General features: G+C 39.4%; 2 protein-coding genes and 1 non-coding gene across 3 annotated transcripts; all 3 read right to left on the reverse strand.

Moving 5' to 3' along the window:
* Nucleotides 1–13142: 13142 nt before the first annotated feature.
* LOC132610763 (uncharacterized) lies at nt 13143–18242 on the reverse strand. Its single transcript, XM_060325127.1, has 12 exons — nt 18084–18242; nt 17905–18004; nt 17361–17469; nt 16722–16810; nt 16488–16544; nt 16222–16330; nt 16001–16102; nt 15822–15886; nt 14504–14607; nt 14356–14420; nt 13868–13922; nt 13143–13629 (listed from the first exon to the last, which is right to left on the reverse strand). The coding sequence occupies exons 1-12, from the start codon at nt 18145–18147 to the stop codon at nt 13469–13471; spliced, it is 1080 nt and encodes a 359-aa protein (XP_060181110.1). The 5' UTR covers nt 18148–18242; the 3' UTR covers nt 13143–13468.
* A 3-nt stretch (nt 18243–18245) lies between these two features.
* On the reverse strand, nt 18246–18318 carry TRNAA-UGC (transfer RNA alanine (anticodon UGC)). Its single transcript has one exon. It is a non-coding gene; the product is annotated as a tRNA-Ala (tRNA).
* Nucleotides 18319–19437: 1119 nt separating this feature from the next.
* LOC132610912 (histone H2AX-like) lies at nt 19438–20122 on the reverse strand. Its single transcript, XM_060325322.1, has one exon. The coding sequence runs from the start codon at nt 20054–20056 to the stop codon at nt 19631–19633; it is 426 nt and encodes a 141-aa protein (XP_060181305.1). The 5' UTR covers nt 20057–20122; the 3' UTR covers nt 19438–19630.
* Nucleotides 20123–23126: the final 3004 nt, after the last annotated feature.

Here is a 23126-nt window from a genome sequence, read left to right on the forward strand (position 1 = left end):
ATGAAAATTGATTACAATGAGAGCAAGCGGTGTCGAGGGGGAGAGACACCAGTACAGAGAATTGATTGCTTGCTTGAAAGTTTTGATTGTTTGATCCCCCCTAATAATGCTTTAAAAATAAAAACCCAAGTCATAGAGCTAGACATGGTTTTGCTAGAGAAACACAACCAAAATTACATAAAGTAAACTACTCTATAATTACAACAAAAGAGACCTAACTAGAGCAGGTCCATGTGCACCCTCGGTCGGGGCACTGTCATGCGCGCAGGGCACGGTGCGCGCGCGCACTGGGGCGCGGGCGCTAGGTGCTGGGCACTGGCACTGTAGCTGGGCTGCACTGACATTGGGCGCTGGGCACGCGTTGGGGCACGGCCAGCACAGGGGCGCGCGCGAGGGAAATTGATGGGGCGACATAGGCAGAAGCAACCTTGTCACTTGGGGCGTCCGAGACCACGGGGCCGTCCATGGCGCTAGGCGCTGAGAGGCTTGCCATGGCGCCATGGGGCGCGCCCAAGGGGTCATGGGGCATGGCTGGAAAGCCGCCCATGACATTCTCCCCCACCTGAGTTGGCGACGTCCTCGGCGCCTTGTTTGCAAGATAGTCATCGATCAGGTGCTTGTAGGCTTTGAGGCTGGTGCCTCTCTCCCATGTATTCTCTTCGGCATCACATCCCAACCATTTCACCAGGAACTCTTGGTGATCTTTTCTTGAGGCATGTATGACTCGATCGTTGAGGATGGCTTCTACTATCTTTTTTCCGGTTGCTTGTGGGCCTCGGATACTGGGTATTGTGAGCTGGCTGCGTGAAGGATCTTCTTTGTCTTCTCGAAAAGGCTTTAGAAGACTGACATGGAACACAGGATGAATCTTCCACCAAGCTGGGGTATCCACCCGGTATGCTACCTTCCCAATGCGCCTCTCAATGGACAGAGGGCCAATGTATTTTTGCAACAGGCGGGGGTCATGGACCCCTGCAAATAGGTATCTTTTTGGGATCTTCACCATCACCTTGTCCCCAACCTGATATTCCACAAAGCGGCGATTTTGAACTGCATGCCTCTTCATCCGCTTTTGTGCCTTCACTAGATAGCTCCGCACTATCTCTAAATTCTGCTTCCATTCTTTCGAGAAGCTAGCTGCTCGTGGAGATTTGGCCATGTTTGGGGCATTCACAGTGTGTGGGAGTAGCGGTTGCTGCCCGGTAACAATTTCAAAAGCGCTCCTGTTTGTGCTAGAGCTCTTTTGTGAGTTGAAACACAGTTGGGCCGCATCCAATAGCTTCACCCAATTCTTCTGCGAGCCGGTAACAAAGTGCCGCAAGTATTCCTCCAACATGCCATTGAACCGCTCCGTCTGGCCATCGGATTGTGGGTGAAAACTCGAGCTGTGACTCAATTTAGACCCCAAGCACTTAAAGAGCTGGGTCCAAAAGTTGCTAGTGAAGCGAGAGTCACGATCGCTAACAATATCCTTGGGCAGACCCCAATATTTGACAACATGGGTGAAGAAGAGTCGAGCTGTCTCCTCTGCTGATATATACTTGGGTGCTGCAATGAAAGTAGCATATTTGGAAAACCGATCAACCACGACCAAGATAGTCGTGAGATCTCCAACCTTGGGCAAGCCGGTGATGAAATCCAATGAGATGCTTTCCCAAGGCCTCTTTGGGACCGGTAATGGCTCCAACAGGCCCGCTTGTGTCAAGCGATCGGACTTGTCTTTCTAGCATACTAGGCAAGTCTTCACATACTGAGCGACATCATCTGCCATCTGGGGCCAATAATATGCACGGCGTAGCAGAGCCATGGTACGCTCTTCTCCTGGGTGGCCTGCCCATAGAGTATCGTGACATTCCATTAGGAGAGTTCTCCGCAAATCTCCTCCTTTAGGAACATAAAGGCGGTTTCCTTTTGCCTTCAAGAACCCGTCCTCCATGTAGAACTGGCGAGTTTTCCCTTGACCTGCTAGGTCGACCAAGTACTGTGCCGAAGGGTCTTTGCTGAGAAGATCCTGGATTTGATCTTTTATGGTGGTAGCTACTTCGCTCCCCCTGAGGGTGGCGAGCAAGCATACCGATGCTAGATCGGCCCTTCGGCTAAGTGCATCCGCAACATGGTTGGTCTTCCCACTTCGGTATTCCAGATTGAAGTGAAATTCCGCTAGGAGCTCCTGCCATCTGGCCTGGCGGCCATTTAGACTTGGCTGGGTCATGAAGTGACTGACAGCCGTGTTATCCGTCTTCACCACAAATGGGGATCCCAGAAGATAGTGCCTCCAAAGGCGCAAGCAGTGGACAACAGCCAATAATTCTTTCTCGTGAGCCGCATAGCGCCGTTCTGCATCCTTCAACTTTCTACTCTCGTAGGCCACCGGGTGCCCCTCTTGTAGCAAGACTCCGCCCAAGGCGTAGTCGGAGGCATCCGTTTCCACCTCGAAAGGTTTGGTCAAATCAGGCAAGGCCAAGACAGGGCTACTAGACATAGCCGCTTTTAGTGAATTGAAAGTGTCTGCTCTCTTTGGCGACCAATCCCAAGGTGTGATCTTCTTGAGGAGTTCCGTCAGTGGTAGTGAAATGAGGGAGTAGTCCTTGACGAACCGCCGATAAAAGTTGCATAGGCCAAGGAAAGCCCTCACGGCATGGATATCCTTGGGTGGTGGCCAATCTGTGATAGCCCTGATCTTTTGTTGGTCCATCTTGATGCGACCTTCTTCAACAACATGCCCGAGGAAGTCAATCTGTTTTTGGGCAAAAGAGCATTTGGACAGCTTTACGTACAATTCATGCTCTCGCAACCGAGTTAGGACTTTCCTCAGGTGCTCCAGGTGTTCGCCTAACGTTTTGCTGTACACCACAATGTCGTCCAGGTATACTACCACAAATTCATCAATGTATTCTCGAAAGACCTGGTTCATTAGGGTGCAAAACGTGGCCGGAGCATTGGTCAAGCCGAACGGCATGACCAGGAAGTCGAACGAGCCATATCTGGTTACACATGTCGTCTTGGACTCGTCTCCTTCAGCAATGCGGACTTGCCAATAACCTGTCTTCAGGTCTACTTTGGTGAACACTGTGGCTCCGCCCAGTCTATCAAACAAGTCCGCCATTAGTGGTATGGGATACTTGTTCTTCACGGTGATCTTGTTGAGAGCTCGATAGTCAACACAGAGCCTTAGGGTACCGTCATGTTTCTTTTGGAACAGTACAGGTGACCCATAAGGTGATTTGGAGGGAACGATGATCCCCGTGTCCAGCATCTCCGTCAATTGTCTCCGAAGCTCGGTGAGTTCGGGTTGTGACATTCTGTAGGGTGCGCGGGCAGGTGGCTTCGCGCCAGGCACCAATTCAATTTCATGATCGACCGTCCGCCTAGGCGGGAGTCGCTTCGGCATGTCTTGTGGCATGACATCCTCAAACTCCTTCATGAGCTCCTTCACAGGCGTTGGAATGGGGCCTGAAGAAGACTCAATCTCTTCATTGCAAAGGGTAGCCAGGAACGTGGGTTCTTGTCGATGGACCCCCTTCTTCAGTTGCAATGCAGAGATATTTCCTGATGCCATCTTTATGGTTGTGCACGGGACAATGCAAGGTTTGGCCCCATTTGCTCCCATCATCAGAAGCATGTCCGCATAGGGTATGGGAATGATGTTAGTTTGCCTCATGAATTCCAACCCCACTATCAAGTCGAAATCGTCAATGATCACAACCCGCAAGTCGAACTTGCCTTCATAAGGACCCATCTTTACCGGCACTCCTTTGGCTATTCCGCCCACCAATTGGGGTGGCGAGTTGATAGCTTTGACACGACCCTTACCCTTTCCAACAACTAGACCAAGGCGTTCTACTTCTGTGGTGGCCAAGTAGTTGTGCGTAGCACCTGTGTCTATCATGGCCTTAATAGGCTTGCCATTTACTCTCAAGTCGACAAACATCAGGGTCTTCTCCTTTCTGGGAGGAGGCCCGTTGCCTGCCTTTGCTTTTCCCTTCTTGGCAGTTGAGCTTGGGTCTTTCTTTTTGCATATGCCGGCACTGGTGCCTTCTACAACATTGGAAATGGAACAAACAAGTGCATTGAAGGCACCTATTGGTTCTGTCTGATCCGCATCATCCTCATCATCCGTCCCATCATCCAAAATTTGATGGGCGTTCATCTGTGCCTGTGGGCATTCATTGTTCCAATGTGGTCCGCCGCAATGACGACATCCTGAGGGGGGCTTCCGCCCCCGATCATTATTATGAGATGCAGCACTATTGCTGCCTGAGGAAGAACCTTTTGATTTGGTCGCACTACGATCTCCCCCACTTCTGCTGGGGCCAGCATTGTAGGATTGGCCCCCTTTGAATCCCCCACGGGCTGGTGGTTGAGGTTTATCCTTTCGAGCATCCACTTGATAGTCACTGAGGCATTCCGCAGCTTGGATGGCCTTGGGCAAGGTATCCACCCTCTGTCTTTGTATTTCCATGCGGGCATAGGGTTTCAAGCCTTCCATGAACGTGAAAAGTTTGTCCTTGTCGCCCATGTCCCTTATGTTCAGCATGAGGGCAGAGAACTCGCGGACATAATCTCGGACTGACTTCGTTTGCCTGAGCTCCCGAAGTTTCCTCCGTGCATTATACTCGACGTTCTCGGGGAAGAACTGTAAGCGGATGGCTGCTTTTAGTTCTTCCCATGTCTCAAGAGCATCCTCGCCCGCTTTTATGGCTTCATATTTAACACGCCACCAGAGTTTGGCGTCGCCTTGTAGATACATGGCAGCAGTTGCGACCTTCTTTGGCTCTTCCAGTTCGCCCACAGCGTCAAAGTACTGCTCGATGTCAAAGATAAAATTTTCCACTTCTTTGGCATTTCGAGAACCCTGGTAGGGCTTTGGTTCAGGAATCTTGAGTTTCTGGGGTGCCAGGGCAATGTTTGCCGCGCCCCCAATGGGATTGCCCCCTCCTCGGAGTAGGCCTTGTAAGGCAGCATTGACAACATTGATCTGATTAGTCAAATTGTCGATGGTTACTTGCATGGCAGTCAGTCGATCTGCCTCCTGAGTCCTATGGGCTAGGTCCTCATCTCTTTGTGTGGCGGCCGCCTGTGCGGCTGCATCAGTGTCAGTAGCAATGTTTACAATGTCTTGTTCGGCCTGCCGCATCCTGCGGTCCAGGTCCTCCACCCTTTCAGGCACGGGTCGAAATCGGTTGACCGCCGTTTCCAAAATCAAGAGGCGGTCTCCATGGTTCACCATGGTCAGAAAATGATGACAATAGCAACGTGTTCCCTCGTCCGATGTCGAGCCTAAGCTTTGATACCAACTGTTACGCGGCGCCTTCCTGAGACTTCTTGGAAGGGCGACGTAAGGCTAAGCAACCGAAGATTCCAAAGTTGCTATCCGCCAACCGGGGTCCCCTCCACACGCTAGACGAGACTGTCAGTGCCGTGCGGGAAAACCAATGTCAGGAACAATTGAGAGAACAGAAAAGTGAATTGAGAATGAGAAAGAAAGAGAGCTTGTTTGCATTAATGAAAATTGATTACAATGAGAGCAAGCGGTGTCGAGGGGGAGAGACACCAGTACAGAGAATTGATTGCTTGCTTGAAAGTTTTGATTGTTTGATCCCCCCTAATAATGCTTTAAAAATAAAAACCCAAGTCATAGAGCTAGACATGGTTTTGCTAGAGAAACACAACCAAAATTACATAAAGTAAACTACTCTATAATTACAACAAAAGAGACCTAACTAGAGCAGGTCCATGTGCACCCTCGGTCGGGGCACTGTCATGCGCGCAGGGCACGGTGCGCGCGCGCACTGGGGCGCGGGCGCTAGGTGCTGGGCACTGGCACTGTAGCTGGGCTGCACTGACATTGGGCGCTGGGCACGCGTTGGGGCACGGCCAGCACAGGGGCGCGCGCGAGGGAAATTGATGGGGCGACATAGGCAGAAGCAACCTTGTCACTTGGGGCGTCCGAGACCACGGGGCCGTCCATGGCGCCATGGGGCGCGCCCAAGGGGTCATGGGGCATGGCTGGAAAGCCGCCCATGACATGCAAACATACGTATCAAAATTTGACTTTGGTATCATATAAAATAATTTGAACATCCAATAAAGAAGACCAAAATGACTCAATGAGTTGAGGGAAAATCCCAAAGTACTACGCTGGGTAGAGAAACAATCGTGCAAATAATTTTAACTTTGATATATCATATAAAAGAATTTGAGCATCCAACCTTAACAATGGATGGATTATCTTGGAATATTATAAATTTATAACCCCCTTTGCAAACTCTTAAAGTACTCATGAGACAAGTGAGGGATGACTCAGTGGTTAAGCACCTCCACCCACGATCGGTAGGTCCTGGGTTCGAGTCACACTGGAGGGGAAGTGTGAAAACACTATAAATCCTCCTAAAATGGGAGGGGGAAAAAAAAAAAAGTACTCATGAGAGATTATTAGATTCTTAACATATTGATGATCTGATTGGGGTTGGACATAAACGATATCATATTTGGGGGGAAAATAGTACTGATATTTAAAATTAAGTTGAATTTTGTGTGTTTGAAAATTGAAGTTATATTTGGATATACATTTAACATAAAAAAAAAAAAAAATTATGAGTGAAAAAAATTCACGTGAAAAACTGATGAAAACCACTTTTCCAAACAATCAGCCCAATAGATTATATAACCAAACACTATTCTGAAAAACAAAAGTGAAAAAAGAACTTTCCATGGACAAACGGCTCCTTAATCTCTGCTTGTTCCCTAAAAGCCATTAACAATGTGTGGTATTCCAGAACACCTAAGATCAAGAAAACAGCGAAAACTACTACTATATGGAACGAAGTTCTATGTAGTACTGAGTAAAAGTTTATATTACCCTGCAAATATTTAATTAGCTGCACCAACTGGAGGAGAATTGTGTGATTACTGGTGTGTTCGGTATGGACCAATTTTCTCATGTTCATTTGGTTAAAAATTTTGGAAAACGTTTTCGTTAGGAAAACAAGTTCCTCAAAAATGGGGAAAATGACTTCCCTAATAAAAGTAGGGAAAACAAGTCTATAAGTGCATTCCACCAACCACCCAGCCCACTCCCACCACACCACCCTCACGCCTACCCCACCCACCCACCCCTGCCCCACCCCCTGGCAAAAAAAAATAATTTTGTTTTGAAAAAAAAATTGATTTTTTTTTATTTTTTGCACCATCCCACCCCACCCTCACGCTCAATCAAACCCCACCCCTGCCCCACCCCACCCCCACCCCCACGCCATCCTCACCCCACCCTCAACCCCTTCCCAAAAAAAAAAAATTAATTTTGTTTTGAAAAAAAAAGTTTTGAATTTTTTTTTTTTTTTGGTTTTTTGCACCACCCCACCCCACCCACCCCTACTTCACCCCCACCCTCCCAAAATAATTTTGTTTTGAAAAAAAATTAAATACTTCAAAAAAAAATTAGGGGTGGGGGTGGGGTTGGGGTGGAGTTGTGGGGCTTGGGTAGGTATTTTCCTGAAAATGTTTTCTACTAACCAAACGAACATGAGAAAATAAGTAAGAAATTCACTTATTTTCCGCTACCCAAACGAACATGAGAAAATAAGTAAAAATTCATTTATTTTCCGGGAAAACATTTTCCTTGGAAAACATTTTCCTTCATACCGAACACACCCTACGTCTCTCTGGATCAGATCAAGTTTCATTACAATTCCCCCTTGTCATCCAAAGAGGCATAATTTTCAAATATGAGGAAGTATCTCCACTATTTTCTATCTAATGAATGTTAGGGATCAAGAAAAGCTCATTCAATCTGTTAGTTGTATCGATTCAATAAAATACATAACATATTTATACACATCATTATCACTTAGTTATAATTACGTAACTAGTGAATTTAATCGTGCTTCGCGCGGTATATTGTGAATTTGAAAGATCTTTGAAAGTTAACTTGAAACAAATGAGAGAATTTATTTTACTTAGACCTGGAATACTTTTCCCTATTAGCAAACGATACCAAAAAGCTAAAATGAATCATCACAATAAGTTGAAACGCCTGAGAAAATAATCCGAAGTAAAAATAATCGTCCTTTTGGATTGGATTTTGTCCGGTCCAAAAGGAAAGTACAAATTGATCACACTAAAGGCTAAACTTAACTAAAATCCTTATTTTGCATCTAGCATTAAGTTAACACGAAAATTTAAATATTCAAACAAATACAAAAGTTTATATAAGGATATAATTATTGCCTATCAAGTGAAAAATAAGAAAAAATGTTTTACCTACAATTGATCACACTTTTTCTATATATTAATCTCTTCATCTCACATTTAGAAGCCGTCAGAAAAGTAAGAATTGTTGATCATTTTTCCTTGGGGACTTGAGGTTTCTTATTATTAGATTTTATTGCTCCGGATTTTCAACTTTTGCAAGTCCTCAAGAAACTATGAATAGGAATTATTACTACAAATACGACTTATTTGTTTCCAATCTCTTCTAGATTACTTATTTCCCTTTAGTAACATATAAGCGACCTTCATTTTTTCGTTCATCATTGTTGCCTTCTTCTAAGAAGTTAAAATGAGAGAAACACTAATGTCAATAGAAATTTAAGACTTTGGTACCAGTATTTGACTTCAAACCATTGTAACACCTCGTACCTTTAACCTAATCTTTGACCATGATCCTAAACTTAGAAAATCAGATAAAGGATGTGAGAATTGGAATTTCCCTATTCAGTTGTAAGATGAGGGTTTACGCCCATGAACAGTGACCGTATTTCAGTATACGGGCCGTAATTCAAGTCGTAAACTGGTACCAAGGATTTTTGAGCATTCTGAAAATTGGCATTTGGATGTTACATTGTTAAATACGGCTCGTATTTTAAAATACGGCCCGTATTTCAAAATGTATTTGTAATTTGAGAAAACTTCCTTGATGAAAGTTGTAGAGCTTTGAAATACCTTTCCAACGGTATATTATGGGGGTCAAACGGACATCTGTGCAAAGAGTTATGGCCATTTTACTGAAGAGACGCAGTGCAGTCCATACGGAATACAGACCGTATTTCAAAATACGGCCCGTCTTTCAAAATACGGCCAATATTTAACTGGGCGTAAAATTCAATTTTTCCAGAACAGTATATATTCATCCATATCAGTTTAAGTCATTATTTTTCATTCCTTCAAGCCCTAGCACGACCTCCTACCCTCCTCTATCATCAAGAACACCAAGGTAAGCCTACTCTAATTATTCCAAATCAATTCTAATACATATCCTTGTAATCTAAACAAGAAATCATCATTCCTAAACTAGGTTTTCAAGAAAACACATCTCAAGGTTCAAGAATTCAAGATTTTGGAAATCCTCTTCAAAGTTAGAGTCTTTAATTCAAGTTTGGGGCATTACCAGGTATGTAGAGTTACTATTTACGTGTGGGAACATCATTGTTCTTCCCCACGCCTTATAATCCATAAATTATGATTCTCTACGAAAACTAGGGTTTTCTATACCATGCTCATGACAACCCTAGGTCCATGTCCGTGATTATATTATGTATGAATTGTTATTATTCTATCATCGTGTTCTTAATAACTCCATATGATTATTGAGAATCAGTCTGTAATCCATGAAAAACCCATATCTTGTATTCCATGGGTTCTTGCATGCATGTTTTAGCTAAAATGATTATTTCATGAATATCCTACATGTCTACAAGTTTTCATGCAACTATATTATATAATTACTTTCATGCCATGATACAAGATACATACATGCTAAATACAAGTTATTTCATGAAACCATGTTTACAAGTTATTTCGTGAAATCATGATTACAAGTCAAGTACAAGTTAATTCACGAAAATCATGGGCTCCTTAGCCAATTATATTATGTTCATGTTTTTGGGGGTTACACGAATTACCGAGAAGGCTCAGATAGCCCGAAACTACGTAGCCACCGTAGGACAAGGATCGCTCCGTCCAGTTAGGACGATTCCTTAATTTTACACTGAATGGATCCATCAGGCACGTTACCACCTTATACCCTGGCAAGGTATGAGGGCTCTGCTGGGCCGGCGAGGTACCAGACTCCACGTACCCACGTGGTGATATCATGTTGTTGGTTTATGAAATGCTCTCCCTACTTATCATGTTTTACTTATGTTATATATATATACCCATGCTCATGCTCATGTTCATGTCCAGGTTTTCAGTTTCAGTTCTTATCATGTTATTCTATGTCCCATGTTATTTCTTTCAGTTGCTTTACATACCAGTACATTCAATGTGCTGACGTCTCCTTTTATTTAGGGCTGGGCATAAATACCGAAAACTGAAAAGCCGAACCGAACCGAACTAGTTTGGTTCGGTGTTTGGTGTCCATCGTCAAAAAACCGAAATCGAAATAGCCGAACCGAAGTTTGATAAAACCGAACCTAAAAACCGAACGCGCACCGAAATTTAATACATTACCCAAAAAAATTAAAATAGTCCAGGCCTATTAAGTTTAAAGCAAAAAAAAACCCAATTGTAATAAGTCCTATTTTGCATTTGTATCCCTAATTTTCCACTTCAATTGAAAAAATCAAATATCCTTAACAAAGAAAGGTAACTAGGATGTCTCTTTAGGATTAATGTATGTCCTTTATGTGTGTTCTTAATTATTCTATGTATATAACACCTAGTAATCCTATGTCATGATTATAGTTTTCTGTTCTTGTGTATCCCGTTTGTTTGATTTTGATTTCAATTTATCAGTTTTATGTTTTATTGCTTTTGAGAATATGAATTAGTGTCAATGGAATCGCTTCTAATATTATATTAAAAAAACTGAATTGAAAAAATCGAAACCGAAATCGAAAGAACCGAACCGAACTAGTTTGGTTCGGTGTTTGGTGTCCACCTTCAAAAAACCGAACCCGAAATAGCCAAACCGAACCGAAAAACCGAACGCCCACCCCTACTTTTATTGCCCGGGGGCCTGCATTTCACGATGCAGGTACGGATTTACAAGACAACGCCTCTGCTCATTAGGTTCTGCACGTACCGGCTTATTGGTGAGCCCCATCTCATTCGGGGTTTAGGCATTGTCTTTCTTTATTTAGTTTTGCATCTAAAGGTATGCTGAGGGCCTTGTCCCAGCAAGTATGTTACGTGTTTCAGACTCATGTTAGAGGTTTCATAGACAAGACAAGTGTCATGTTAGACTTCAGAGTTGGTTAGCCGGTTTGTCTCATTTATGATATTATCCGCATTCATGACTTAACCAAGTGCTTATGTTTAATATTATGACTTACTATGTTTTATAAAAGCTCATCATGCATTTCACGTTATATTTCCGCTCATGTATGCCTCATGATGATTCAGCAAGTCATGTGGTTCGCTCGGTCACATATAGTCAGGCACCGAGTGCCGTATTACCCCCAGGCTATGGTTCGGGGCGTGACAATATTCTGGTCATAAAGAGTGTCACGACTTAAACTGTCAAAAGATACGAAAGTAAAGAAGATTAACAATTATTCAACTCATATGTTCGAGAAAAAAAAAAACAAATGAAGCATGCACATATACAACTTAAAAACTAGAGAAGAATGATGATATGAATTGTCTACCTTACGAATGAGCAAAATGTGGAGGAAAAAATAGTTCGGCTGAAGGCACAACTGCAAGCAAAGAAACGTAACTCCCATACATAAAGCCTGAAACATAAAATAAAAAAAAAAAAAAAATATATATATATATATATATATATATATATATATATATATATATATATATATATATATACTAAACAAAGTGAACTTGAAAAAGAGGCACAATTATGGATAAAAGTAGGAGCAACCAATATTATATATCATATAATTATGGACGTGATATGCATTTATATGCATTAATTCTCACGTTTAATTAGGAAGACAAAACAACTCTTTAGTCTAGTCAAACAAAAAATTGTACTCAACTTAGAACTTTTTAGGCACAAAATAAAAAAGAATTGAGTCATGGCAATGACACATGAACGGATATTAGTATGTACTATTAAATGGGAGATTAAAGTGGTTGTTGACCCATGAATGACAAATGACCAAAAATCAATAAGAAGATGAAAACGCATGGGTATTATATGTTTTAATTGCTTAGTTTAATTAGAGAATAAAAATGATTATGGTTGTGGAAAAACTTAATTAAGAATTGACATTAATGAGACTAATTATTCAGAAAAAAGCACATTTTCTCTCTTCCGTATTGTTGTTGTAGCCTTACTTCTTTTTTCTAATGCTCATTCCATTCAAATTAAATAGCCTATAAAATGAGGAAAGGAAGTAACCTTTTTTATAATCAAGGGTAATTTAATGTGAGTTATGAAGTAATTAAGAGAAAGAAGTTATAACGATGAAGAGGTGTGAGTCATGGAGATGATTTTTTAAAATAAAATAATTTAAAAAAAATGAAGAAAAGGCAAAAAAAAAAAAAAAAAAAAAAAAAAAATAGGATCCTTGGCCAAAGAGAAATGTCACATCATTCTTTTATTGCCTAGCTTTATAGTAATATATATTGATTAGTATACATTCACCACATTTTATTCTTAACTATGGCAAATTAATATGATTTGATGCAAACATCACGTGAAAACTTTTTCTCTGGCACCATTTACCCCATAATATTCCACAAGACTTGAATATTTAGTCTATCTTGATAATTTGCCGACTTTTTCTTATCTCTGTTGGACCGACTAAATTGGTTTTTCTACGTTTATTTCTTCTCCTATTAATAGCACTTTCTTGGGCGTTACTTCTCATCATATCTCAACGTCTTTAGTTTCCCAAGTCATCCTTAGAGAAGTCATCAAGAAACATCTTCTCATAAGACTCCAAGGAATTTATCATTTCACCTGCTGTCTTTGAAAAGTCATTGGAGAAAATTAACATATCCTGATGCAAAAATAAGGAACATCCATCCGGCTACCTGGTCTAAATGACCAATTAACATCCTCGTTGCCGTGTTGAATTCTACAATGATATACAGTTAATACTTCCAAATCTTAACCTCACTTTATTCTATTTTCATTCTAGATACATAGCATCAATCACTCTGCCAAATTCTTGGTTGTTTTCACATGTGATAGTCGTTTTCACATATATTGTAGTATAGATCATCACGGTAGACACAGGCGTATAGATCATACATTTGATAAGTTCAATTGAATCCATCATTTTTTACACGGAATGCAGGTGAAAAATCACTAATATGACAAAATATTAAACTCTAAACTCAATTTTTTTTAAAATGCAATGGTTCAATGGTAGTGGTCAGGATCTTAAAAGCTGAACCAATCAAGCTAGAATCCTAGATTTATTGTCGATAGATTAATAAAACTCCATCAGTTATCAATGATCAAGTCCCAATGTTCTAGCTAGAAATCAGGATCTGCACCAGCAGTCTTTACGAGCAGGGACATTGAGGTGCTTATGGACCAATAGAGCATTGCTTTTCAAGGACAAGGGCTTGGAAACCTCAAGTGGACCTTGTTAATCTCAGTAATTATCTCCGGATCGAGGTTGACCTTACACGCATCAAGAACCTCTTCAAGCTGCCAAAATTTTGTGGCTCCAAAGACAACACTAGCCACGAGAGGGTGTCTCATAATGAAGGCTGGCCAAACAATTCAAAGTCAAAAGAAAAATAGAAGTAGTATATGTTTTGGTGACCAAATGAAAAGTCAAAATCTGAAAGTAAACTCAGCAACACAAGAAGCATGTCGCAGACTTGACAAATGACTATCATGCTTAATATTTCAGTTTCAGACTATTAGCAAATAACTATAAAGGATTATCTATGATCAGCAGTGGATACGAACTAGAATAGGAATTCGGAAGAAGATTGGTCATACCAATTGCAAGAGACACCGGATGAATACCATATCTGTCTGCTATCTCTAGGTATGACTGCAAAATGAGTGAAACTCATGATCACAAAGGTAAAAGGCAATTACACTTAAAACTAAAAGAAATGATATATTGAAGAAAATAGCAAACAACAGCAACAGACATTAGCGGACATATTTTACAGTCTTAGAGAGAAAATGTATTCAACAGCTTGCATAAAAGAAACTATATCATACCCATGAGAAAATTTGTTTATTGCAGAAGAGAGTCCTTTTCTTTTGAAGGATTCCTAGAGGTTTGGGTTTTATATGTTAAGCAGAAAATGGACAAAAAGATATTGCATCCCACACACACAAAATATTAAATAGAGTGTCATTTTTGTATAAATAAGCAGTGCTCATTCTCCGCCAGAAAAGTTGTGTATTTCTTGACCAGTATAAATTTGAGTATTGGAAAATGATAAAGACAGCTTTAGAAAGAGGAATTTCCTTACTTTGGCAGCATATAAAACATTAGATTTTGACAGGTCGTATCTGGACTCCCCTTCCTTGTATCTCCCTACCAGAAGTTTGAGATTAGTAGAATGAGAAAATCTACCGGCATCAGTTAGATATTCCAACGAAATTGGCAACCAATCTGACCTTTAAACAGATTTAAACGAGCATCAGATGGACCTCCATCTTCGGCAAAGTACTTTCCAGAAAGTATGCCCATGGCCAGAGGGCTGTAGGCCAACAAGCTTATCCTAGAGATGTTCAGCAATAAGTAAGCAAAGAGGTCATTACCAGCAACAGTAAATTCCACAAATACTTCAATTAATTAAAAGATGAACATCATCTTTGTCAGCAAGTTCACAACAACTGGGCAACCGAAATCTTTATAAATATGCTAATATCAAACAATGATGAAAAGTAGCAAAAGAAATCATGGTCAAGATTGCTGGTCAACTGGCCACAAAGATAACTGAAACAAGTCAAGTGAGCTCCAATAATCGTAATCATATAGTTAAAAATAATGATGCCTTTGCAGGAAAACAACCAGATAAAATGAAATGCCAGTATCACTAAAATAAAAGGCTTTTACTGTAGCTATAGCAGATGTTAAACCGTCCTAACACGGTTGGAGCAAAATTGAAGAGTTACTAGATGATACTTGAACAGTCCGAATGTTAAAAGCGATTGCTGAGATCAACAGATTAACATTGTGCTTTTCTGACACATTCTGTTTAGTTTCTTATGACCTTGTCAACAAATTTAGGGCCAGTATCCCCTTAATAGAGTCGTCCATGCTTTGCAAACAGTAACAAAGTTCCCAATGCACCCTAAATCTTCAGCATGCATCCTACATGTGATAAAACTGTATAGAAACCTGTGCAAATGAGACTAGCATAATTTTTATTGATAAAGTGATATTTTACTGATGTTTTAGGGTAAGAAACCCCATAAGCAAGTAGTATACCAAAGATAAAAAACCTACAGAAAAATATGGTTCTCTACAGAAGACATCCAATCATCTAAACAACCAGAGATCTTGTGGGTGCACCAAACCTAATCAAGAACAAAGAGATGTCCTAATCTGCTCAAAATCATATTACACCCTTTCAAATGCTCTTCTGTTCCTTCCCTCCAAAGCACCCACATAAGTACTAGTGGGGCTACATCCAAGCTCTATATTAACTTCTTCTTCTCCTAAACATGCAGCTATGCCTCACCCCCTCCCTTGTCTCAGGCGTTGCGCATTGTACACCCCCATTATATATGACAAGAGTGCTGTGTGTTTCTAGGACAACAATCAAGACTGCACTTATTCCCACTCCTAGATGAATCATTTGCACAAATGGATGTTATAGTACAGAAAGCAACACAACGTACCCACTCTGATCAGGAAAAAAACCGGAAGAAACACCGCGTACCCATAAAAATGCCTACCCCAAAGTTGTCCACACAATCCAAGGATTACCTCTCGTTGTGACAGCATTCAGCCATAGCTAAATCAAAATTTCGACATAGCAAGTTGTATGCATTCTGAAACAAAAGAAGCCGAATCAAGCTTTATCTTATACTAGTGAAGAACCAATATTTGAAGGAAGCAAAGACAAAGAAGTCTCAACATTAAAGCAGGATTGAGCCATAAAACACCTGAACAGATACTATTTGAAGATTCCCAGCTCTACTTTTGGCAACTTCTTGGAACTTCATAATGCCATATGGTGTTTCGTTACTAAGGCCAATGTATCTGATCTAAAGAGAATAATTTGAACCACCAATAGAAAATAGTCACCAAATTTATGAAGTTAACATCTCAGCCTTCACGAGGAAAAGTAATTTGTGAAGTTAACATCTTTGCTGTCATGACTGACCTTGCCGGCATCAACAGCTCTTTCTAGAGCATCAAGTTGTTCCTCGAAACTGACTGACGTATAATGTCGTAGGGGATCATAGTCAGTTTCTCCAAACATAGGAACATAGCTGCCAGAAAGTATAAAATGGCGAACATGAGATTGGGCGTTGACAGGTGAAGAAGCAAATGTCGTAAGATATCTGTTTAAATTTTGAAAAGCAATCTTTTTGAGTAATTACATCTGTGAGAAAACAAAGCCACAAAATGTAGGATTTATCTACAAACCGATCAGGCCAGTGAATTTGATACAAGTCAATGTAGTCTGTCTTTACACGCAACAGGCTGCATCAAATCAATAAAGGTACCTCATCAGAAGCAGTCAAAAATATATATCTACCAGATGGAGGCCATCTTCAGAAACAAGCTTTTATTGTCAAAATAATGCCGCTAATGCAGTCAAACAGAAATTGAATGGACAAAGTAAAGGTAACAAAACCAAAAACAATAATTTACTCAAACCTATTGTCAATAGCCTCAGTTATGTTTTGAGCATCCAAGCTTTCTGGTCCATTTCGAATCCAACACATTTGTCCAGATGGTCCACTGACCTATAACAATATAGTTGTTTAAGATATCAAAATGCTAGTGCAGTTGGAATAAGATCCAAGCTCCAAACAAGAAAAAACGAAGAAAAGGAGTTATACCAATAACTACATGCTAGGAAGAAAATAAGTAAATTCAGAAAGAAAAGAAATAAAAATCTCTTACAGCCAACAGCTATAAGTTTTACTCATTACGACTCCAGAAAATTGCGAATGCATCTCATAATGTTATCTTTTTCTAATGGAAACCAAGTACTCAATAATGCCTCATGGACTACACATAGGAAAGAACTGCTAATTGCTTGCAGAATCAACTATTTGTCACATTTTAGTACCATAAATAACCAGGCATATACTGGAAAATATAGCCTTTTCAGCCTAATTCTCCTAACTAGTCCTCCACATCATTACACAGCACATTCAAACATGTTGAGGCTTAAACCAAATTTCGATCTTCAAGAAGAGTAACACACACAGTTGCATATCTTTCAAACAATATTTAAATCTTTAGGAAGAAGTACTGAGGAAAATACAGAAGAGCTAAAGAGTAGAAGACCTTCGTGGCGAAAACAACACTATCGCGAGGGACTTTTCTTTCTCTAATCCAACGCCCGAAATACTCCTCACTTCTGCCATGAGTCTCTGCACGCTGGGGTACTGGATACCTAGTTTTTACAGATTTTAAAAAAAAGCGTAAGTCAACAATTTTGAATTCAATATAAACATACTCCATCAATCAACCACAAACTTCAATCCCAAATTAATTGGAGTTTATCTTCTGTATCCATTCCGCTTCAAAATTGTAGTTTAGTAATCCTCATTCTTTATCCCATTTTAAACTCGGTATTGCTTTGTGAAAATATAATACTCCCTCGATTCACTTTTACTTGTCAAGGTTTCGCTTCACGAGAATCAATTTGACTAATCTTCGGAGCTAAGATTAATTAAATATTTTAAATTTTAAATTTAGATGTTGGAAAACTACACGAAAAATACTGTAAGTGGCAATCCTTAAAATGTTGGTCCAAATTCATGAACGGAGGGAGGAACATTTTTAGCATAAAATTGAGGAGAGAAGTAAGGTAGGTTTGAGGACTAACATTTCAGCAGAATCGAAGAAGTTAATTCCAGAGTTGAAGGCTTTATCGAGGAGTTGAAATGATTCGGCCAAGGTGTTTTGCTCACCGAAAGTCATGGTTCCTGTGAAAATGATAAAAAAAAAAAGCTCAAGGGCGTTGCGTTATGTGGCTCTTGCTGCAAAATAAAGACATGGATGAACCTAAAGAGAGTTTGGAGACGGTTAAATCTGGAGCAAGATTGAAGACAGGAACTGCAAACGCCATTGAAGAGTCCAGTGAAGCGAGGGAGAGTTGGAGAAAGAAGATGACTTCTCTTGAAGAAGAGATGAGGAAAAATAACTATAAATAGGACGAAGAAAATGTGGAGATGCAGGGGATCGAACCCTGTACCTCTCGCATGCAAAGCGAGCGCTCTACCATTTGAGCTACATCCCCTTTACTTTGAAACTAGAACCTTTCATAAATAATCCTGTTTAATTGATTGAGAGATCAAATATTTTTAAACGGAATTGAGCGCTCTAGCCTCTACCATAGTGATTAACTGCACCAGAGTATATTTTTGGAGCTCCATTACAATAACTTGAACCTATAGTCCTAAAAATTTAGTGGTTTAGAATAGAGAATAATAGATTCTTAGTATTTAGTATTTATGTTGAAAGTGCTGACGTTTAGAATAACAAAATATTTGGCTTCCAATTGTGTTTCCTATAATTTGGTAACTTTAAACTGTTAAAAATACGTTAAACAAGTTACATCAAATAGTTATGTACAGTTGATTTTGCATAATTCATTCGAGAAATGGCAGTCAATCCATTTTGATTTATCATGCTATCTTTCTAAATTGTTATTCTAACTATGCCAAATCTTTATAGTGTAGAACAATTGAATAAATGGTCTTAATTTACGCATTAGGAGTAGATTTGGTGAGGACAGCCGAGACACTTTGCGGAAGGACCAAATGATGCCCTTAAAGATAAACAAAACGCCAATAACTAAAACTCCACAGACGTGTAACACACATATAATCTTATTCAAGTCTATTTCAATTTCCCATGGCGTTGTGAGAAACCTTTTTGATCTACAGAATCCTCAAGTTTACTTTGCCAATATTTATGATTAAAGAGCCCGTTTGGATTGGCTTATAAGTTAGCTTATAAGCTGTTTTCAGCTTTTTTGAGTGTTTGGCTGGCCAGCTTAAAGTCATTTTGTGCTTAAAATAAGCTCAAAAAAATAATTGGGCACATTTGACTTAGCTTATCTAAAGCAGCTTATAAGCTGAAAACAGCTTATAAGCCAAAAAAAATAAGTTATTTTTTTTAGCTTATAAGCTGCAAACAGCTTATAGGCATAAGCTCATCCAAACAGGCTCTGAGCATGTTTGGATTGGCTTATTTTAGATGCTAGCAAAAATAGCATTTAATCACTTTTATAGTGTTTAAGTAAGATAAAAAATATTTTTAAGCAATTATTTTTTAGCCAAAACAACAAAAATAAGACATAAGCTAGCTTAAGCCCATCCAAACAAGCTCTAAGTTTAGGAGATAAAAACAAAAGCAAGAGAAACTAGAAAATATTTATATTAATTTGTCTTCATTAAATTCTACAAACTTCAACAGAAGAGAATGAAAATAGATAAAGGAGAAACAAACTTGTCATTCACATAGAACACTTATGAACAAGTCCCAACTAATTTACCTTAAAATCAAATACTCACAACCCAATTTCTCCTAATTCAACATCTAGAAATCTAAAATTCCTGTGAAACAGAACCAATTTCTTTCCCCTTGCTAATCTTTTTAGGAAGCAAATTCTGATGAATACTAGGCAAAACCCCACCATTAGCAATGGTAGCAGATCCCAACAACTTGCTTAATTCCTCATCATTCCTCACAGCAAGTTGTATATGCCTTGGAATAATCCTATTCTTCTTGTTATCTCTCGCAGCATTGCCAGCAAGTTCCAATAATTCAGCAGCGAGGTATTCAAGAACCGCTGAGAGATAAACGGGTGAACCTGATCCAACTCGCTGAGCATAACGACCCTTTTTCAAGAACCTAGCAATTCGACCAACGGGGAATTGAAGACCTGCTTTATGAGATCTTGAGATTGATTTTGATGCTTTTGAGGTTTTTCCTCGACCACCTACGGATTTTGTTGCTGTTATTGAAGGCATGTTTGGCGATATGTTTTTGTTTTTGTTTCTTGAATTTGAAATTGCTTTGGCGGTATGTTTTATCAGAGTTGGTGTTCTGTGTTTATATAGAGTGGACGTGGTGAATGTATTGGTTTGTTTAGGTTTCACAAGGATTGCCAACGTGGCATCCTTTTTTAGATTTTTTTTTGGTTTTCCCTGTACCTCGATTGCTTAAATTTGATTGGCTGTTTAGTTGCCTTTACAAGGAAAAGTAATATTCTGAGGTTAACATCTTTTGCTGTCATGACCAACCTTACCAGCATCAACAGCTCTTTCTAGAGCATCAATCTCAGGGGCGGAGCCAGCCCTTCGGGTGTGGGTTCGGCTGAACTCAGTAGCTTTTGTCCGAATCATATATTTATATTAAATTTTTTGTCAAATATGTACAAATTATTAATTAAGAACCTAGTAACTTTAAAGAATTAAAACTTCGAATCCTGGCTCCGCCTCTGATCAATATGTTCCTCAAAACTGACTGATGTATAATGTCGTAGGGGATCATAGTCAGTTTCTCCGAACATAGGAACATAGCTGCCAGAAAGTTTAAAATGGTGAACATCAGAATTGGCGTTGACGGGTGAAGAAGCAAACATCTTAAGATATCTGTTTAAACTTTGATAAAGAATTTTTTATGAACATGTATATCTGTGAGAAAACAATGCCACAAAATGTAGGATTTATCTACAAACCGATCAGGCCAGTGAATCTGATACAAGTCAATGTAGTCTGTCTTTACACGCAACAGGCTGCATCAATTCAATAAGGTACCTCATCAGAAGCAGTACAAAAATATAAATCATAGCAGATAGAGGCCATCTTCCCAAGCAAGCTTTATTGTTAAAATCATGCCTCTGATGCAGGCAAACAGAAACTGAATGGGCAAATGTAAAGGTAACAAAACCAAAAACAAGAGTTTATTCAAACCTATTGTCAGTAGCCTCAGTTATGTTCTGAGCATCCAAGCTTTCTGGTCCATTTCGGATCCAAGACATTTGTCCAGATGGTCCATTTACCTATACAACATAGTAGTTACGTTGTTTAAGGTATCATAATGCTAGTGTAGTTGGAATAAGATCTCAGCTCCAAACAAGAAAAACGAAGAAAAGGAAATATACTAATAACTACATGTTAGGAAGAATATAAGTAAATTCAGAAAGAAAAGAAATAATAAAAGCAACTTCCACAGCCAATAACTATAAATTTTACTCCTAATGACTCCGGAAAAGCATAAATGGATCTCATAATGCTATTTTTTTCTTTCTAATAAACGAGTTCAGAGGCTCAATAGAACAACACTTAGTTGATGTGTCAAAATTGAAAAAAATAAGGGACAAGTTTAGGGGGCTGCATATGCATTAAGCCAATCTTTATCTATATGGATCGAGGGAAAGATTGGATTTTTTTTCTAAGCATTATTTTGGGCAGATTATTTATAATTGTACTATATTTTGAAAACAAACATGGTGATTAACTGAACCTTATATTTTCTCTGAGCTTTATTACCATAATAATAATGTGAACCTAATTTAGTCCTATAATATTTTTAGTGGTTTAGAATGCATTCTCATTTATTTTGAAAGTGCTAACATCTAGAATAACAAAATATTTGGTGTTGCTTAAAATGTTTTGCTTTCAATAGTATGATAGCTTTATACTGCTGAAAATATGTCATGTTGCTTGTTGCATACTCCTCCATTCCAGTGGTGTTTTAGGCTTTTTATTTTATTTCAAAATAAGTGACGTTTTAGGATTTCAATAAGAAATTGATCTTATTTTTTCAAACTTATCCTTATTTATAACCAAGAATCATTAAATAGTTTTTCTTTTTCCAGATTAATTAAGGGTAAGTTAGTAAAAACACTCATAATTTTCTATGAGTAAGCAATTTTTTAAGGGGTGTGCGTAAGATAAAACACCTGATAGAACCTACGGGTTCACCGTTGGCTAGTTCACAGCCTGAGAGTTTACTCAAAATAATCTAGGGACCTGGTCCCTGAACTATTCTCACAGATAATAATGGAAGGTAAATAAGGCAAGATATTTACGTGAAAAACTCTTTGCTCAAGAGATTAAAAACTACGACCTATCCTAGTAGGATTTCCAGCTTCACTAAACTGAGTAACTTTGGATTGCAACCTAGGAATTAAACTCTTAATCCCTAACCCAGCTTCACTAAACTGAGCAACTTTGGATTGCAACCTAGGAATTAAACTTTTAATCCCTAACCCTTACAATGTACCTATTGTAAGCACCTTTACAATAACTCTATTGCAAAGCTCCAAGTCTTAACTACCTCTAGCCAACGACCCAACTGATACGTAGTTAACTCTAGCCGAGAAAACAAAGTTACAAAGATTTAAATTTGTCCTACTATGATGCTTCTTGACAAGCAGTGTAGGAATATAAATTAAAAACATGAAACAAGACTCAACTATCTTAAGGACTTCAGATGTCTTCAGTGGCAGGAACTGGTCTCTCTGATTGTTGAGATCTTATTCTTGTGGGCAACTTGAGAAAAGTAGCCGCCACACTTGAGAGAAATATATCTTTTTAGATTTGCAAGTGTTAGGTCAAAATGATGCCTAACATGTTGTATAAATATGAGACAAAATAGAGAGCATGTGAGAAACATGTGACCATGAATAGTGACTTCTCAAGGGCTTTTAATTTGCATCATACATACAACTGTGCTGCTGCAGTTCTGCCTGGACAATGCAGCAGCTTTACAGCTATTAAGTATCGTGCATTACTTTTATGGGACCTGGTCCTTGGATCGTTTGTCAATTATCAAAACTATGAAATGTTATAACTCACCAACACCACTTATTACGTAATAGAGGGGGTAATTCATACTGAAATGGAGGTTGTTCCTATGCCTGTTAACCGGACCGGGAACCGGTTAGGAAACCGGTCGGTTCCGGTTCCAAAACCGGAACCGCCTAACCGGTTCCGGTTCCAAAATTTTAAAGTCCAAACCGGAACCGGTCCGGTTTGGATTGCTTAAAAAAAAAAAAAAATTTGTTTTTTGTATTATATATATTATAGTATT

Source organism: Lycium barbarum, chromosome 9 (assembly GCF_019175385.1).
Source record: "Lycium barbarum isolate Lr01 chromosome 9, ASM1917538v2, whole genome shotgun sequence".
NCBI lineage: Eukaryota > Viridiplantae > Streptophyta > Magnoliopsida > Solanales > Solanaceae > Lycium > Lycium barbarum.

What these genes read in the sequence shown, in the direction of transcription:
- LOC132610763 (XM_060325127.1), bottom strand. Translation starts at nt 18,147, where the DNA reads ATGGCGTTTGCAGTTCCTGTCTTCAATCTTGCTCCAGATTTAACCGTC. An exon ending in TTCAAATAGTATCTGTTCAG is followed by an intron (nt 15,887 to 16,000) that starts GTGTTTTATGGC and finishes CTTTTGTTTCAG; the next exon opens with AATGCATACAACTTGCTATG. An exon ending in TCGTTTAAATCTGTTTAAAG is followed by an intron (nt 14,421 to 14,503) that starts GTCAGATTGGTT and finishes AACTTCTGGTAG; the next exon opens with GGAGATACAAGGAAGGGGAG.
- LOC132610912 (XM_060325322.1), bottom strand. Translation starts at nt 20,056, where the DNA reads ATGCCTTCAATAACAGCAACAAAATCCGTAGGTGGTCGAGGAAAAACC.